Below are 19248 nucleotides of genomic sequence, written 5' to 3'. Positions count from 1 at the left end.
TGCCACCACAATGCAAGAGCATGGAGTTAGAATCTCAGTGTTTAAGGGCGTCCGGCTGGCGCTGCTCTGCGCATACGAATGGATGAGCCGCAACAGAAGATTGAATTTTAGCTTTTAATCTATTTATTTTTAATTGCTGATATCATAAATTAATTTTTGAAACAGTTAAAATGTAGTAAGTACATGCCTAGGTCTTGAAATGGCAGTGGGATTTTCTGCTAAATAAAATACAACATAGATAACATAACATAAATAAAATAACATAGAAACCATTAAGTATTTTTGTTGGTTCCTAATGGTTTTTAATATTTTTAATGGTGGTTGATATCACAATGCAAAGGATTCTAATGGCCTAACAGATGACCAATGGCTGATTCTAAATTCATTAGATTTGTTTTCCTCATGGGATCTAAAGGTTTTCTACAGGAAACTAGTTTTCTGTACTTTATTTATTCATTTTATGAGCAAAACATGACGTAAAGGTAGCAGGATATAGCTACCAGGCTAGGCCCCTCGGAAATATGAATGAAGATTTTCAATACTTACTGAAAGGATCATATTTAATGCCTGTTGTGTCATCATTTAGCTGTGTTTTAGCCGCAGCAGCTATGAACTGTTTAGGTTCACCATGGTTAGCTTGGTGCTAACAATGTTAATGGAATTAGCCTTTATGCTAGTAGTGTTAATTGCCTAAAGAAAGGCTTTATTTTACTTTTATTTTACTATTTTACTGATACAGTTGTATCTTGGTATTTTACAGTTGTATCTTTGTCTTGAATTTGTGTTTACTACGTACTGATTCAGTACATAGGGAACTAGTGAGCGAATATGAGAGCACAGCAGCCTGAGAGCTCCCCGACTCTGAGGCTACAGCTTTCTGGGGCTAATTTTGCTCATCATCTGATTACCGAGCCCTCCATGAGCTGAATCAGATGTGTTGGTCAAGAAATCTGAATCTGCAGTGCTGTTGGCTGCTGAATGAAATAACATAGTACTGGAATAAACACAGTAAAAGAGGAAAAGACCTCTGATTACTGCCAGCCAAGAGTTACTGCTACCATGAGACAGTTGACAGACAGTCATGTTCAATCACTACAAAAGGGTATAAAGTCAAGATGTCATAGTTGGCCGGTACATTCTGGGGAAATGAAGACTTATGTCAGTCTCTTCTTGTTTCTACTCACAGAATCCTTCCGTGCTGTTCACTGGTGTTCTATTTCAGCATAGCAGTTTACAGAATGTTGCTGCTCCAAATCTTTAGGGTTTCTCAACTTTGAGCTATAAAAGTAGAAAAAAAAACATTAACTTAATTATTAAGTGTCAAAAAATGAAACATTTTCAAATCATAACCATTATGCATGCAAATGAAAACATTGCAGGAGTGGGCTAAATAAAGCTCATCAGTTTGAGACAATGCAGCCATGGGCGTGTGATACAGGCAGTTAGCGAATCAGAGATGGAGAAGTTTCTCAGGACGCTTTCATGCCATCTGTGGACACTTCGGCTGTCTGTTGCAGACCTGAGTACGAGTGAACTGGTCCAGCAAAAACCGTGTGTCTCTGCTTCCAAGCGAACCCTGTTCAGTTCACTACTGATGGGAATGCATTCTATGATGTAACAAGGGAAATCACCAGCAGAGCTGGATTTCTTCTTCTAGCAGTATGTCGGCACTGTACTACAGCATAATCTGCCTGTTTTAATGTCTGACTTTTTAGAGACTCTCGTCTGCTCTCACATCATTTCTACAGCATGAGCTGCTGTAACATGAAATAATAGTTAAGATGTGTTTGATTTTGTCTCATGTATGGGAATGTATGGCCCTAAGTGGTTAAATTCAGACTGATAAACGTATCATAAAGAAACCAGATAACAGTTTATTCTTAATGTTGATTGTGAGGACACTAAACCAAAAGCCTGGTGAGTAGAGCATCATTTGGCTATTTCAAATAAATCACAAAAACCCTCAAAACTAAAGAGACATCTCGAGACAGAACAATTACTCTTTTGGGAAAGCCAGTAGATTATTTTCAGTTAACACATGATAGAGTGCAGATTCACATATTTCTATTCTTTTTCAGTTTTCCCCTTTTTTAATGTCACGGCATATATATATATATATGCCGTGACATTAAAAAAGGGGAAAACTGAAAAAGAATAGAAATATGTGAATCTGCATATATATATATGGGGCGGCACGGTGGCGTGGTGGGTAGCGCTGTCGCCTCACAGCGAGGACGGCCTGGATTTGATTCCCCTGCCGGGTGACCGGGATCCTCTCTGTGTGGAGTTTGCATGTTCTCCCCGTGTCTTCGTGGGTTTCCTCCGGGTTCTCCGGTTTCCTCCCACAGTCCAAAGATATACAGTCAGGCCAATTGTACATGCTACATTGCCCCTGGGTGTGAGTGTGTGAGTGACTGTCTGTGTCTGTCTGTCTGCCCTGCGATGGACTGGCAACCTGTCCAGGGTGTATCCTGCCTTCCACCCGATGACTGCTGCGATAGGCTCCAGCACCCCCCGCGACCCTGACAGAGAAGCGGCTTAGAAAATGGATGGATGGATGGATATATATATATTAAAAATATTTATTTTTTAAACATGTAATGTTTTTTTTACATAACTGCAAGACCATGATTCTCAAAGACCTAAGAAAAGGAAAAGGAATTTGAATCAAAAAAGTTTTTAAACAATTATATCCTTTTACACAGCTCGACCCAAGACCCATAAACGTGTGTTATATTAATAATTCAAAAAGAATATGACAAACATTGCTCATAATGTCAGATATGCTGGCTCAAGGCTGCAGCTAAATCAGAAGACAATACGTGTTCCACCGTGCTGGTGGCAGTTCACTGAGTGGCTTCTGTTCAGAAGAACTGTCACTCCAAATCAGTTAACCAACAGAAAGTGCAGGTGAACACCCTCTTCTAAGACCTGCCCCCTGTTAAAAAAGTGCCAAAAGCCAGGAGCACAAGAAAAATCAGCAAAATCAGCAAACAGAAAAAAAGCAAAAACTAGGAAAACGAGTAACTATATTTATACTGGAATGAGAGAAAATGGGAAGAGAATATTTTTGAAAAAATGAAGCTTGATTCAACTCTTATTTTTTGTATTTGCAATGTATTTTGGACTGTGGATCCTTGTGGATTTTATTATATTATTTAAACCTTTTGGCATAAAATTAACTTCATGCAGCTGGGAACACTAGCCCCATCTTCACAATAAGAGTCTTTATCAAAAAAAAAAAAGTAAACAAAAAAATTATAACAAAAAACAGACAGCTGCAGGAGAACAATGCCCAGAGCAGACATGTAAAATATCTCGAACATGCTACAGTATCATCAGAATAAATACATGAACAAAACGGCCTGCCAATAACAGCAGTGTTTTTCCCCCATAGACGTTACCAGTATGTCTTCGAAGTGTATTCTTAATACATTAAGAAGACATACAGTACATTATGTGTTGTAATGGAGCGCATTAACGCTACTGAATACATTTAGAGCAGGATATTCAGCTACTTTTCCAAAGTATTTTGCCCAACCGTGTGAACAGCAGTCATTTGAGACGTTGCTTACTTGTACGGAGCTGTATCCATGTACATGCTCTCCTATGCGCCCCCCTTCAGGACGTGTCGTGCTTGCTTCTCATTTACACAGACAGCAGTAACACTGCTGATGCTGAATCCTCCACATGTGCTGCTGCCCTTTTACCCCGCTGACGGGGCTTTTCCGGTGGAGACGTGGCTCAGCGCTTCTGCCATATTGAAGCTGCAGACGGGCAGGCAAACCGCTGCGCACAAACTACCCCTTTATTCACCACGACCCCGGTTTCATTACACAGGACAGCCGACGTTAGGAGCTTAGACACGAAAGAAGATAGCAGACGCTGAAAATGGTGAGTCCGTCTTATTAGGTTGCTGAATGAACGGTTGAAAATCAAGCGACGGGTTCAGGTTTTTCAGTCAGACGCGATACACATACGAAGCTAAGAGCAAGCTAGCGGCTAAAATTACGGACAAAAAACACTTTAAATTAGCATGCCGGTTAAACTGAATTAGGCCACTTTTATGGCGGTGTTGTAACGAAACATCGAGCTCAACCACTCATTATGACCGCTGTCTTCATCCTCTATTTAGCTTACAAGGGGACGAGCTGGTGTTGGAAACGTCAACATAGGGTTAGCTCGTTAGCTTTCTCTGCTAAGCTAGGTTAACTGTCCACATCAGTGTCAGCTCAGTGGACGGCTGTAGGCCAATGCTAGCGCGGGTTTGGTAGCTAACAGTCTCAGGTACTCGTAGCTGGTATATGACAGTTTCATTTTGCATTGGCCGAGTGATGATAGTGTTGTATTATGTTGGTCGTTCCTTTTGTTGTGCCACCTTTTGTTTCTAGCATTCGGTGTGTGTAGGGCACTAACGCTAACGTTAGCATTCGCACAGTCAGTTCACTGCAGACCTCTCTCCATTCTTCATTCGTATTACACAGCTGCCTTCCATCTGGAGCTGGTTCATGTCATACATGAGGCAGTTTCACAAATCGAGATAAAGTCTACGCCTGGACTAAAACGCCCTTCTTCCCTGACACTTAATATTGAGTCCAAGATTAGGTTTAATCTACGCCTGGGAAACTAGCACTAACATGAGCTGTATGTCCCGAATAATTTAGACGCTTCTTTAAATTAGTAAGTTCAGCTATTCAGGGCTCACCCATTGCTGATACAGGCTCACATAGCTTGTAAATTTTCCATAGACGACCACTGACCAATAGAATGGACATTCTGGAGCAGCCACAAATGAGCCTAAGGTCATTTTGTCCAATTCACCATCATTTTGCCGTTGTCTGGACTACAGTGGAGAGAAGGAGCTCCATCCAAATCCTTTGGGATGAGTTTGCGTGGCGGAATTGGAAATAATCATCTAACGTCTCACTAATGCTTTCTTGGCTGAATGTGATCAGATCTTCATAGCATTATTCCAACCTCTAGTGGAAGGCCTGTCCAGATGAGTAGAGGCTTTTACTGCAGGAAAGGAGGGAAAGATGTTGTATTAATGCCCTTGATTTTTGAAGAAGCCTGGGGTAAGCAAGTGACTTCAGACTGTTGGACATATAGTATATGTTGTAGATGGATTCATATTTAAAGGATTGTGTAATTTAAATGATATGAATGGGAACAAACATTAGCTTTTTCAAATCCAGTACTCTGTGTTCTCTAATATTAGATAGCCAGGTCACTCGGTGTGAAAGTTACTTTCACATGCAACAGTATTATCCTCTGTTGTCTGTGTTCTAATAATCATTAGTGTCTTTTAGAATTTGAAGTATTGTTTATTTTAGGTTTCAACCAGATCATTTCTGGCCTTGGCAAATTTTTTACATGAATCATGTGAAATCACAGGCTTTGTCACTTTAAGTTTGGTCTTGAGTTGATCTTGTGCAGACAGTAATGTTAGCTGAAACAGATTTTAGTAATTGGTGAGATTTCCCTTATTATTCCTCAAAGGACAGTTAGCTGCTTGTTGGAATGCACTTCTGTCTTCAAGAAGTGTGGAGTTAATGGTCCCTGAAAGGTAGTTTAGCTGGCAAAAGGGTGGAGGTCAGGATTTGAATTCTAGTTGTGTTACTGCTTCTTGAAAGTCCTCACAGAACTGAAAGAGGATTGGAAGAGGCAAGCGCTTCCACTCTGCCTAACATCAGCCAACCAAAGTGTCAATCTGATGGCTTAAAAAAAGCTGAATAATTAGCACTTAGCTTGGAGAGGTGTTCTAGCAGGTGGAGAAGTTGTGTGTCTTGGGCTGATAAATGCCTGGCAGAATGTAGACGAGCGATTTAAAAAAGGAGCACATAACCCTTGCAAAATCATATAATGACTATATTTCAGGGTTATTTTCTTTTTGAGGAATGGTCCAGTGTTACACAGTGTTTCCCAAATCCCATATTGCAGTTGTATTACTACATATTACAGTGTACAATACATTGTGGTATTTTTGATTTTGGTTGTTGGGTCATATGCACAAAATGGTTCGCCAGAATGTTCATTTAGAATAGCATGCTTACAGCACACAATAAAAATGCTATGACTTGAAGTGCTCGTTACAGCCTTCTGCATAGTCAGTATTGTAAAAGGCCAGTGTTGCGATAACAATTAACAAGTGATAAATTGAGCAGCTGTTTGTGTAATATTTTATTAGTTTCTTAGTCTTTGCATCCCCCAGTTGGTGCTTCGTTTGTGCTAAATCTATAACACATCAGCTGTAAGGATGCACCAGAACATTGACCGCAGAATTTTTTTGTCACAAAATGGTTAACAGTGCCACTTTGGACAAAAATTGTGAACCTTTAAAAAAATTATGTAGGCCTATAACAAAGTGACTTAATGATAATAAAGAAGACCAGTGTTTAAAAATGCTTAGAGTTTCTTTCACTTTCCTTTGCTTGCCAGCACAGACATGGTCAGACAATTTAAGCGGCAGCAGATAACCAGTGAAAATTTTAGTTGCGCTATTTGAACTATTTTGAGTTTTTTAGGATCATTCAGGCAAGCGATTTGCACTCATTGTTCTTGCCACGTATCAAATGGGGTACAACGCCCAGAAACATTTAGACTACAGGTTTGATTCCACTTTAAAACTTGACATTTTTAGCCCAGCGTGTACTGAGTTTGTTTTTCAGCCAAGAACAATTTCGGTGTTTAAATAATCAGCCATATAGCTGCAAGTTACAGCTGCTAATGTGAGGACATTTTTCCATTGTAGTGTATGTTATGATAATATTTAAAACACTTAATGATGTGATTACAAATCTCCTGAATTATCTTAACTGAAATTACTGCCTTCTTACGAATCAAAAATACAACTGCATGCAATAATTGAGCGCTAATTTGCATATGGTAATCCTCTGTGATAACATTAACATTAATGAGGAGACAGGTGTTCTGATATCGTTTAACAAATCCTACATTCTGCAGTCCTGGAGTTTCCTATTGTCATTGCTGCTAGATCAGATGCACTGACTGTTCTGATTGTGTGTACAGGTGCTGTTGGCTGCGGCAGTGTGCACCAAGGCGGGAAAGGCTCTGGTGTCACGGCAGTTTGTGGAAATGACACGGACGCGCGTGGAGGGCCTGCTGGCTGCCTTCCCTAAACTAATGAACACTGGGAAGCAGCACACATTTGTGGAGACAGAGAGTGTGCGCTATGTCTACCAGCCTCTGGAGAAGCTGTACATGGTGCTGGTCACCACCAAGAATAGCAACATCCTGGAAGATCTGGAGACCCTCCGCCTCTTCTCACGTGTGGTACGTGTGAGAGTGGTTCTCAGATGCACACACAAACATAAATGCTTTGATACTAGGGGTGATGCTGAAGCTGGTGGTACAGTTGCACTGATTGCAGTTAGAGTTGAATACAATAGTTAGGGATGCATTGATACAGTTTTCGTCAGCCTGAGTGCAAGTACTAATACACGTTTTGAAGTGCTTGCCCATCCATAATATTATAGCCTACTTATAAATAAGTAGTTGATAATGTAAATAAGTGCAATGCACCTAATAATTAAATTAACCTTAAATAATAAAAAAAAAGATCTGATTTTAAATAATATGCATTAGTTAGCTTTGCTTCATTACTTAACTAGAGTAGCATTGTAGTGGTGAAAATGGGTTTTTTATATGGGTAGGACACTTGACATGAATATTGGTAATGATGTGTCCCTAATAATAATAATGGTCAATAACGAAGTCCCTCATTTTTTGGCCAAAATAGATAAAATTGTTTATAAATAAAGTGTCTTTTATTTTTATTGTTTATATTGTACTATTCTCTACATAGATCCTCATGGTGCTTTAGTGTGTTCAGTATATTTTAACAATAATTTTATTATTTTTTTTTTTTAAGTCCAAGAGATCTCATGGGACATTGAATCTTTTTATGTAGAGATGAGCTCCCTATTTAATGTGTCAAAATACTGCTGTGATGTAGTTATTAGATACTTATTAGATGAGCATCATCTCTGTGCATGTCGATGTCCTTTTGTGTCTTACAGTGGTTTGCATTCAGCTGTTCATGTGGTCAAAATAATTTATGTTCACCTTTTGTAAAATTGATCTAAATGATGGCTGTTTATTGCTATGAAACTGAGTGTCACATTTATTATGCAGATACCCGAGTATTGTCGCATGCTAGAGGAGAGCGAAATCTCGGAGCACTGCTTTGACCTCATCTTTGCCTTCGATGAGATCGTCGCCCTTGGTTACAGAGAGAACGTCAACCTGGCGCAGATCAGAACCTTCACAGAGATGGACTCGCACGAGGAGAAGGTTTTCCGTGCTGTCAGAGAGGTGAGAGAGCAGAGCGGGGGAAAAGTGGCGCTTTGATATATGTAGCAGTGTGCATTCTGCTGATTCTGCTTGGCTAAGCCCTTTGGCGTTGCTGCAAAGAAAAGTGATCATTCAGACCTGCTGATCCACAGCAGTGCAGCTGCTGGGTAATTTGCCCTGCTTTATGTGCTTAATTAACATTTATTCATAGTTCAGATGAAATGTGGATTGAGGTGCATCTTCACTCGTTCCAGGAAATGTCAAGTACTACATTGCTGAAAGCAAGAAATAGACCACTGCTTGTCAGTTATGTCTGCAGTTTATTCAAGAATCCAAAACGAATTCTGTACATATTTGATAGGGGAAATGGAGTATCATAAAATGTCTGAAAATGTATTTTTTCCTCTCTCTCTATTAGACATAATAGATAGTCAGAATGGGCTGGGCTTTTTTTTTTTGTCTATATGCCTTCGTCTAAACACCGTTATGGAGGATAAAACAACGGATGCTTGTCGTGCACTACCTGCCAAAAGCATCTCATCCATAAATTATTACATATATAGTTTCAAGGGTACTAACATACAGTAAAATCTAATATACTTAATGTTAATAACTTAATGTTAATGTAACTGATAGCCTTGGCAATTCAGTAAATCTAGGTCATATAAAACCGTAAGCCATAAATTTAAACATATTGGTCTAGAGTGTTATATTGTGCACACATTGGAAATGAAGTGCTTTTACTGTAGTACTAACTGGTAGCCTTGCAAATCTTGCCTTTGCTATGCAGCTGTATTATCTGTGAAAACACAGACTAGATTGGCCAAAGTATCAGCTGATACTCTATATTAAAGAATGAAGGGCAGGGGGGAAAGGGCCAAATTATGACATCCTTAATTAAATTCTCAGATGACTCCTAACAGAATAGGTTATTTAATATATTAAACCAATTAAAAAACCAGACAAGATTTTGAATTTGTAGAATTTGTGCAGTTCAATTGTATTATGCTTATGTTGAGGACTTGAAGTATTAAAAACCACTGAATGTAATTAAAAATTTTGTGCATCAACCTGTCAGTTGTCAATTGCACCAAACCTTTGTAAAAATTAATTAATAAAAATTTTTTATAAACAGGACTGCCATTATTCCAAGTGCTGTGATGAAACATTAGAAGCTTTTCCAGTGTTTTGGTAGTGCAGTGCAATCTGGGAGAACGGCTGTATGTGTTAAATAAACATTACAGAACATCAGCATGTTTCTCTTTTTTAAAAATTATGTCTCAACTTTTTCCCATAGTTGCTCTTGATGGCAAATTGACTTTGCTGACTATTCATTGCAGGTGTATGCCTAATAACCCTGTGATGCAACTATATAGCAGATGTTTTATTTGCAAAAGGATTATATTCTGGTTTAAATTCACTATTTAACTGTTTCTTTCTTAACGTCTCTTTAGACCCAGGAACGGGAGGCGAAGGCAGAGATGAGACGGAAGGCGAAGGAGCTGCAGCAGGCACGGAGGGATGCTGAGCGAGGAAAGAAGTCTCCCGGCTTTGGTGGCTTTGGTAGCACCAGTAGTAGCAGCAGCAGCTCAGCCATAATAACAGACACGTTGATTGAGGCAGAGAAACCTAAACCTGCCCCAGCACCCATCAGGTACCCAACTGTGCAAGTCATTTTCAAAGTGCAAGGTCATGCTTGCTTATTTAATCAATACATATTGAGTATAGCAGAGTTTTTCAGAATTCTGGATTTATTATTATAATGTTTGAGATTCAGAGGGATTGATATGAAACATGCCATTCTAGAAAAACTTGCCAACTCAGATTTTCTGTAGTGGTAATAGGAACCAGGCATCCACACACATCTTTGAGTTTTATAATATAATGTTGGTAATGGTCAAATAAGTTAAATTTAATTGATACTTTTTTTTTAATCCCACAAACGGGGAAATTCCACCTCCACATGTAACCTATCCATGAAGTTAAAACGCCACATATACACTAGTGAATACACACACGCTAGGGGACAGTGAGCACACTTGCCCTGAGCGGTGGGCAGCCCTATCCACAGATCAGTTGGGGGTTAGGCGTCTTGCACAAGGGCACCTCAGTCATGGACTGTCGGCACTGGGGATTGAACCGGCAACCTTCAAGTCACAGGGCCAGTTCCCTAACCTCTAGCCCACGACTGCCCCTAAATAGTGGTAATTTGCTTACAATGTCCTACATGTGTGTGACTGACATGAATGGGCTTAAAATCACCCATTGTAGGACAAAAACCTAAAAACTATCATAAAAGTTTCTCAGGCATCAAACAGCATATTCATAATAGTTTCATATAATAACTTTCTTTGAAGGAGCTTTCACATCCATTAACCTCTTCAGCTGTCCTTTGCTATAAACACTGCTGAAAATGAAGTTCTATAAAATGGAGCATTTTATGTAAAACCACTTTAAATGACGTTGTTGACATCTTAAACATTAAATTATTCAGAAATTTAAAAAATAGTCATTGGAATTCCTGTTTTACTAGTAGTGCCAGGCTATGCTGACAGTAAATTGGCTGACCTAATTTTGCATCCTCACAGATACACAACTACTTCATAAGAAATGGCACACTTATGTTGTAGACTTTAATGGTAGAATTAGCCTTATACTTAAAACCAGACAGAACAGCCTCGAGTACAGCTACAATTTTGGTAGAGCCTCAGATACATTTTTCGTAGACTGTAATGCAGATGCTTTCACTGTGCTAAGTATTTCTATGTCCATGTTCTCCCACAGGCCTAGCGGTTCTAGCAAAGCCCTCAAACTGGGGGCTAGGGGCAAGGAGGTGGACGACTTTGTGGACAAGCTGAAGTCTGAGGGCGAGAACATTATCCTACCAAATACTGGCAAAAGACCCTCTGAGGCCTCCAAATCTCTGCCTGCCCCTGTTAACACAGAAAGGTACATCACAACTCTCAGCAGGCCAGTTGCTTAGGTCTGCGTGTGCTGTGATTGTGACTCTCAAAAGTCGGACGTTATTGCTATACATAAAAAAAATCTTACTACATAATAATTATGCAATATAGTAATTTACATTCCGTTTACTTTCTCTGTCGACAGGATCAAGTTTGCATTTTTTTTATTTATTTTTTTCCTTTTTGATGCCAAAGACTGTGGGTTGGGTCAACTCTCTTCGAAATAAGACTGTGTAGACAGCAATAACTTTTCATCAAATTCAAATAACATTAAAATGTGTCTTCCTTTTACTATTTTTTAATATATAATGGAATGTAACGTGATGTTGATTGAATGTTAAGAATCTGCACTTCTTACAGAAGTAAAAAATTATCTAATTACTCCATGCTTTTTGTTATTGGATTCTTAGGGTTAAAATTGTAGTGTGACATTACAACCCAATTTCTTTTTATACCCATTCATGTTACAGACCTTTGGCTGAGATGTTCAGAAACAAGCTAGACAGGATATTCGTTGTTTTGTATTCTTTTGTTTTGTTCCCGCCCAGTATAGCTAGAGAGGTATTCTGTTATTTGCAGAGGAATGTTCTGTTGTTTGATTATGCTGACGTATGACTAATGCATTGGTTGAATGAAGCTGCAGGAATATTCCTCATCATAGCCTTAGTGATGGCTGTATAATTCAGATTAACTTGTAACCAACTATGTTGTCTGCTCAAGACTGCATTCTGAGACACATGGTTTGACATGGCTCAAGTTCTCTGTATAATAACTTGTTCCATATTGCAGACCTTTTAAGGTGCCGTACAGTTCCAGTTTTTGTAGGCTATGTGTTGAGTATGGCGGCAATATATACAAAAATATTTTTTTCCTCTGGGCCTCCCTTTAGCAATCCACATCAGTTTAGTAGTGATTAAATGTTGATAATCAAAAATGATAAAATCCTATTTGTGTAGTGTCTTAGCAGTGTTTCTTTGACTCCTGCCCTCTGCTGGTTGTAGTGTGCATCTACGGGTGGAGGAGAAGATCACGCTCATATGTGGACGTGACGGAGGTCTTCAGAACATGGAGGTACTGGGCATGATCACACTCCGGGTGTCTGACGAGAAAAACGGGCGAATCCGACTGCTCATCAACAACAATGACAAGAGGGGTGTACAGCTGCAGGTGGGCTTTGTCTTATTTTTACCAGAACCTGACGTGCCCCAACAATTCATGTCTGGTTCAAACATATTTTCTTAGTGAAGGGTCAGTTTTACAATTCATGCTGCAGGTCTTCCTCCTTTATCAAATTTCAGGTTTTACCCCTGCTATCCCTGCTATGTTTTATTTCTCTCTGTTTTGAACTACTTGAACAGTCTTTAATCTGGCATTCTGGAGTCTGTCATTGTTGACTGCGAGATCCGTAAGGCCAGCATGACAGTAAATGTTCTATATAAGTATTTGGATTAGACCTTTTTGAGAGTTCATACCAGTTGGTCATTATTTGCAACATGTTTCACTGAACCATTTAAAGGTTTGGAGACAGCTTGGATTTAAGTTTGGATTTAATATCACAGACTAATTCCCAAAAGGTATTTTTAGATGTTTTATTTGGTCTTTTAACAATTCTGTGAATACTTTGATCAGTAATATTCTCTGGTTATACTTTTAACTTTATACATATTAATGTAACTCTGAAAATAGTTTTGTCAAATGTATAAAAAAAAATTGATACATATTTATCAAGAAATCTAATAAGCAAACATATGGTGCAATGATGATAACAGTAATCAGTGTTTGTAGCAATAATACAATATCAACAATTACAATGATCAAAGCAACACACGTTTCATGTAGTCGTGAAGATGAAAACTGTCTTGAGCTTTTCTTATTCTCAAATCATATTCAATGTTTTTTTAAGATGGTATTAGAAAGAATATTTAAACATTGAAATAATTGATAGCTGCAGGCCTGACTAACAGTATATGGTTAGATGTAAAGGCTTGGTTCATGGGAAAAATCAGGACCCGTAGATTTCCGTGGCTTGCAAGATCCCTTAAGAAACTGAATTCTGTCCTACAGACCCATCCCAACGTGGACAAGAAGCTGTTCACAGCAGAGTCATTAATTGGTCTGAAGAACCCAGACAAGTCCTTCCCCCTGAACAATGACGTGGGTGTGCTAAAGTGGAGACTACAGACCACAGATGAGTCCCTTATACCGCTAACAAGTTAGTGTTTTTTTTCACCAGCTCAACAGACCTATGTTTTATTATGTTTGTGGTGTTATACTGTTGACTTGCTTAATGTTTATTCTTATATATTTATTTTCCTGCAGTTAACTGCTGGCCCTCAGAAAGTGGATCAGGCTGTGATGTTAACATAGAGTATGAACTGCAGGAAGAATCCCTGGAACTCAATGATGTTGTTATCTCAATCCCCATACCGTATGTCTGTTTAATATTACTGATGGGAGAATTTGGTTGATTTGGTGCTGTGTAACGTGCTGTATGTATTATTGTGTTGTACTGTCATTGGCCTTTTCTTTTAACTATTGAGATGTTGAAGCCATTTAGATTAGATGTAAAATGCTTTGTTTTAGAGAAACCTACTAAGTCAGTGTTTCACCGGAGCCAGTGCTCAAAGACTTTAATGCCTCCAAAAACTTTATGCTGTCTGCTACCTGAGACATTGTATTAAGAGTTTGAGATGATGATTTTGGTCCCAGACTTATTTAATTCCATTCATACCAATCTCTGATTGCACACTACATACATTGGTTTGACTCAGTCAGAACAAACTAATCATTTTCACAGTCTGCCACACTGCCTTTTAACAAAAAAGCTGCAAGCACGTTTTATATACTTCAGAAAAAGGAACCAGTCTTTTAAGCAAGAATGCATGCAAAACATTAACGTCTATTCCTACCTGTGATGGGATTCATCCACGTGCCTAGTTTTTATTGACTGCCCTTTTCATAAAGGACTGCAAATCAGTGTTGGATGTTCTGGCTTTTTTCAGTGAGTTAGATCAGTTTGTTCACTTCACCAATATAAGCTGGCCTTTTCAGCTCCCAAACAACTTTACTTTCAACAGCATTGGCAGTTTTTTCCCATTTTTAGCCAAGTTAGCGATGTTGACTCTAATTTAATACTCAGCAAAACCATAATTTACTTTCTGATTAATAAAAAGATTATCATTATATTTGTTTAAAAAATATTTACATAAATGTAAATCTATTAAGGGGTTACAGTGAAAAAACCCCACCATTCTTGCTAGATTTGGATGTAGCCAAATAAGCCAGATGCAGTAATTTACTCATGTGATCGCCTTTGTCTTAAGAGATTTGAGACACAATGCAAATGCTAGTCAACCATTCAGGGGAAATTCAAAAAAAGTATTATTGCCAAAATCCAAGAAAGGCAAATCCATCAACAAACAAAGGCAGACTAAGAACTGAAGTAAAAATCATAAGGACTGACTTAAGGAAACACAGCCAAGATTTTTTGACAAATCTACTTATTTTTCAGCTATAGCTTCTTAAGATCAGACCTTTTTTGTTTTAATTTAGAGAGAAACTAAAGGCAGCTCCCTGGTGCTGGCTCAGAGCTGATTTGTTCATAAACAACTCATCAGTGCTGGTGGTGTGGTTTTTGCTTGCAATATTTATTTATTAGCCACAAAAGCCAGAAGGATCCCTAGTTCATGTTTAGTAACACTGACCACATAATTCTTAATTGTTTTATAATTTGCTAATCCATATTTGCTATTTATGGCTCTTTACAGGTCAGGGGTGGGTGCTCCTGTAATTGGTGACCTGGATGGAGAGTATCGTCACGACAGCAGGCGGAATGTTCTGGAGTGGTGTCTGCCTGTGGTGGACGTGAAGAACAAGACTGGCAGTCTAGAGTTCAGCATAGCTGGCCAGCCCAATGATTTCTTCCCTGTCAACGTCTCCTTCGTCTCCAAGGGCAACTATTCTGACATCCAGGTACAGAAGCAAATAAATAAGAGTATATTATCAATGCCATAAGAAAACCTTGCATCTTCCAAATGGTGTCTTTGGAGAAGAGCGTAAAAAGTTCTTAATTTAAATGTAAATTATTATGATGACATTTTATTCCAAGTAATTTTGGACCATTTTTGGATTTTTCTTTTTCTCAAATTGTCAAGAATGTTCACACCCTGCAAAAAAGAGGTTTGGCTGTGGTAGTAAACGATCTACAACATCTACCTCATGTAGCTGAATAAAAGAATCACTTTGTTCATGGACTTCAGTTTAGCATGCTCTCAGACGAATTCACACATATAAACTTATAAACTTAGATTCGTTTTTCATAAGAGCACAACACTGATTTAATTAAGGTCTGTCCCAGCATGATCAGTAGGGTTGTAAGAATATTGGTTTCACAGTAAGTCACAGTTTATAATCAGACAGTTTCCTCACCATTTAACTTTGCCAAAATACAAATTAAAATCCATTTCTGTCTATTTTTGTTTATGAATTACAGTTTCTTAAATGAGTGGTTCTCTGCCTGTTATTACAGTGATCTCTCCTTCTCTATTTTCCCCTAAAACTCACTTCAGCAGCTTTCATGTTTTGGCGTGTGCTAGGGACGTGAACGTCATAGTGCCGAGAGATTGGCTTTGTAGTCCATATCTTTTGTAAACCCATGTTGCAATGCTTGTTAGTGATTTTACACACTCTGGCTACCAAACATACAGAAAACATGGAATTATCAGCCATAAATACCCCAAACAATAACTGTGCAAGGTCTTTCTCCACTTTGGTGTCTTTTTTGTATGTGTGTTTAAGCATAGGTAGTTAATAATCACGTAATGTTCATGCACATGAAGTTAGCAGATGTTACCGGCTTTTGGATTAGAACCCCCCCCCCCCCCCCTTTTCACTTTGACTTAGGCACTCTTTCTTATAATGACAAAAATATTATTGAGCTTGAGTTTTAATGGAATCATATATCAAATTATGTATGTATATTGGGTTCCCCCTCCCAAAATTAATTCCACCGGAACCACAGCCTTAAACAACAAGATGGCCTAGAAATGGGATGTGCATTCAAATAAATTTTGATATTTGAATATTAATCAGACTTAATGAACAGATATTTGGTTATCTACAATTGGGGGGGGACAGCACTGGTTTAACATAAAAAGACCACAGAGAAACATGTTTTATTGTTCAAAATCAGCTGAGGAAATTCAGTTAATTACTGCAAGAAGCTGATAAGCTAACAAGCAAACAGATCTAAAAAGTGTTATTTTTGGATGCTGATGGAGGCTAGTCTTCTACCCAGAGTGGTTTTTTTTTTTTATTTGGTCAGTGGACAGTGTTCCAACATCAGCTACAGTAGTTAGCCTAGTTAGCCATGCTATCTCTGTTTTGGGGGCAGTCAAGGGCTGGAGGTTAGGGAACCAGCCTCCAGACCGGAAGGTCGCTGTTTCAATCCCCAGAGCCAAGAGCACATGACTGAGGTGTCCTTGAGCAAGACACCTAACCCCCAACTGCTCCCCGGGGGCTGCGGATGCCCACCGCTCCGGGCAAGTTTGCTCACTGCCCCCTAGTGTGTGTGTGTGCCCACTAGTGTATGTGGTGTTTCACATCACGGATGGGTTAAATGCGGAGGTGAAATTTCCCCGTTGTGGGACTAATAAGGGTCATTTAATCTTAATCTTAATCTTAATCTTTTCTTAGCCACATTGCATTCTTGGCAATGTGCTCAAGTTCAGGCTCTTGTGTTTCAGAGTAACATAAAGGGATAACATAAGATACAAAATGGTCACGTTCTGATTTTGCACTTGAAGCCTTCTCCCCACAGAAATGTCTTGTTTAAAGGTTAAAGAAATAGTTCAAGCTTTATTATTTAAGGAAAATACTAGTGTAAAATGCTGAAATTAATGCATAAGTGAATGGTAATGTTTGTTTCACAGTTGTTTTCCTTTTATCTTCACCTCCTGCTTAGTACTGCTATGCTGTGAAACTGTGATATTTTTGATCCTTATCTATCATCAACTATGAGGCACTTTTAATTAATTTATTCTTTGGCCATTTTTTAATATCACTGTGTCTTTCCTTGCTCCTTCTAGGTCGCTAAAGTGTCTCAGGTTGACGGGAGCAGTCCGGTACGGTTCTCCACAGAAACTTCATTTGTTGTCGACAAGTACGAGATCCTATAAAAAGAAGAACCTTTGCCAACGAAAAGCCTAAAAGCAACTTCAAAGAAAACCAGTTCAGTAGACTTGAATACATGAATACAAACACAGTACAGGCTAGAGTGAGAGAGAGAAGGCATGAAGAGGTTGTTGAGAACCTTTTTGCCCTCAGCGGTACTTAAACAGGACTTGAACCTTTCTTCTTTTCTTTTTTCTCCTCCAAGAGAAAAATTACCCTTTTCACCATGGCTGACAGTGTTGGCTGACTTATTTAGATGAGGAGAAGGACCGCCGCAGCCAAACTGATGATGCGTTTTAACTGGAGACGCCAAACCGTGAAGGGGGACTGTACCATTCTAGAGAAGAATAATTTATATGAATCCACCTTTTGTTTAATCAGTTGTGTAGATGATTGAGTTTTATCGACGGTTGATCTAACTTAGCATTAAGGATAAAGTTAATTTAGTAGGGTGGTGTTTTTTTTTTTTTTTCTTCTCATCTCACGTACTGGGGTACTGCTCTGAATTCTCTTCTAAGACACGCTTGTCTTTTCCTGCTAGCGGTCCTTGACCGGATGATCCGCCATTGATTTGTTCCACGATCTGTTCATGCTTGCGTTGGCAGGACCATGTGTTTTGAGATGGACCTCATTGTTTTGTCTAGGTCTGATGGCAAGGCTCTTTTTTCATGTATCTTATGTCTGGATTTTTTTATATAACTATCTTTCATCTGCTGTGAAGTGGTCTGCTGCAAGCCTAAGCTTGTATGTGTCTGTTTCCTGTCTGTTTTGACTGCATTATTGTCTTCTCTTTTTTTTTTTTTTTTTTTTTTTCTTTTTCTTCATAAGTTTTTATTTTGTCTTGTTAGCATGTTGGACTCTTTTGGGTTCCTTTTTGAAGTCACTGTAAATCTTTCAATCCGTTTGTAATGCCAGTGAATGTGCATTTGGGCTTCATCTTTTCTTCTGTGTTAGGAAAATGAATTTCCAAACTGTAATCTGTCTTTTGCGCCAGCAAGTGGTGATAAATCCACAACCACTCAGCTTTGTGTGCTGGTGCTGTTGTAGAAAGTGCAATACACACATTGCTGTTTTTAAATCACCTGGGGCCACTTTTATCTGTAATTCAGAGAGCAGACAGCTTTGCTGCCTGTAGTTTCGGTGATCGTTTTACTCAGCCGTGTTATTTCTGACCTGTTAGAAGGATCTGAAAGAACCACCTTAAATCTGGCTCATGTAGATCTTATTTGTTGCATTATTAAAAGACAAATGTGTTTCTTTCTATTCCAGAATAATCAAAAGTTCTAGCATCTACTGGTTTAGCTTAAAGTGGAGTTGATTGAGAGCACTGCAGAAAATGTTTTAGCTGTTTGTTTTACCTGCTGTTGCTAGCAGCTGACTCCCAGTGCAGGCCTTACATCAGTCTTGCCCCCTGGTTGCTTATAACTGTGGTTGGGATTGGCGTAATGCATAACTTACCTCATTTCAGGCCTGCTTAGCCCTGGACCTCTTCCTCAGTCTCGAGCTCTTATGCTTGTACAGAAGAAACACAGATTTCCCCCTCATTTCTTTCTCTGTCCACTTATGCCTTGAGTCTCTCCATAGCTTTGACAAGGGAAAAAGAAAAAAGAAATACTAAATGTTTGAGTTTTCATTTCTTTGTAATGTCTGTTTTGTTGGAATCATATTGCTGGTGGGAAATGGAAAGATAGATCAGATTTTTTGTTTTTGTAACCCTGTAAAATAATGAATAGGGTCATGATGAATAACATTCCAGTGTAAACTTATTAAAGAAATTATTAAAGTGTATAAAAAGACCCGA

The 19248-nt window shown here is 38.8% G+C and overlaps 2 protein-coding genes across 2 annotated transcripts in view; one reads left to right on the top strand and one right to left on the bottom strand.

Moving 5' to 3' along the window:
• Positions 1-3695, bottom strand: part of hmbsa (hydroxymethylbilane synthase a) — a 22337-nt gene extending 18642 nt beyond the window's left edge. The window contains exons 1-2 of the mRNA XM_017701763.2: positions 3576-3695; positions 1185-1278 (exon numbers count right to left, since the gene is read on the bottom strand). The gene's annotated coding sequence lies outside the window, so the exon portion shown is untranslated. The remainder of the gene's footprint in view (positions 1-1184; positions 1279-3575) is intronic.
• On the top strand, positions 3685-19248 carry arcn1a (archain 1a). The gene is made up of 10 exons (XM_017701760.2): positions 3685-3894; positions 7030-7293; positions 8155-8334; positions 9768-9967; positions 11098-11262; positions 12278-12443; positions 13341-13488; positions 13596-13704; positions 15044-15248; positions 17363-19248. The coding sequence occupies exons 1-10, from the start codon at positions 3892-3894 to the stop codon at positions 17450-17452; spliced, it is 1530 nt and encodes a 509-aa protein (XP_017557249.1). The 5' UTR covers positions 3685-3891; the 3' UTR covers positions 17453-19248.

This window comes from Pygocentrus nattereri, chromosome 23 (assembly GCF_015220715.1).
Source record: "Pygocentrus nattereri isolate fPygNat1 chromosome 23, fPygNat1.pri, whole genome shotgun sequence".
NCBI classification, from domain to species: domain Eukaryota; kingdom Metazoa; phylum Chordata; class Actinopteri; order Characiformes; family Serrasalmidae; genus Pygocentrus; species Pygocentrus nattereri.
The sequence above is the reverse complement of the archived record's forward strand: the minus strand, read 5'-3'. Positions and strand labels throughout refer to the sequence as shown.

Coding starts and splice junctions, on each gene's coding strand:
- arcn1a (XM_017701760.2), top strand. Junction 8,335..9,767: donor TTTTCCGTGCTGTCAGAGAG/GTGAGAGAGCAG, acceptor ACGTCTCTTTAG/ACCCAGGAACGGGAGGCGAA. Junction 15,249..17,362: donor GCAACTATTCTGACATCCAG/GTACAGAAGCAA, acceptor TGCTCCTTCTAG/GTCGCTAAAGTGTCTCAGGT.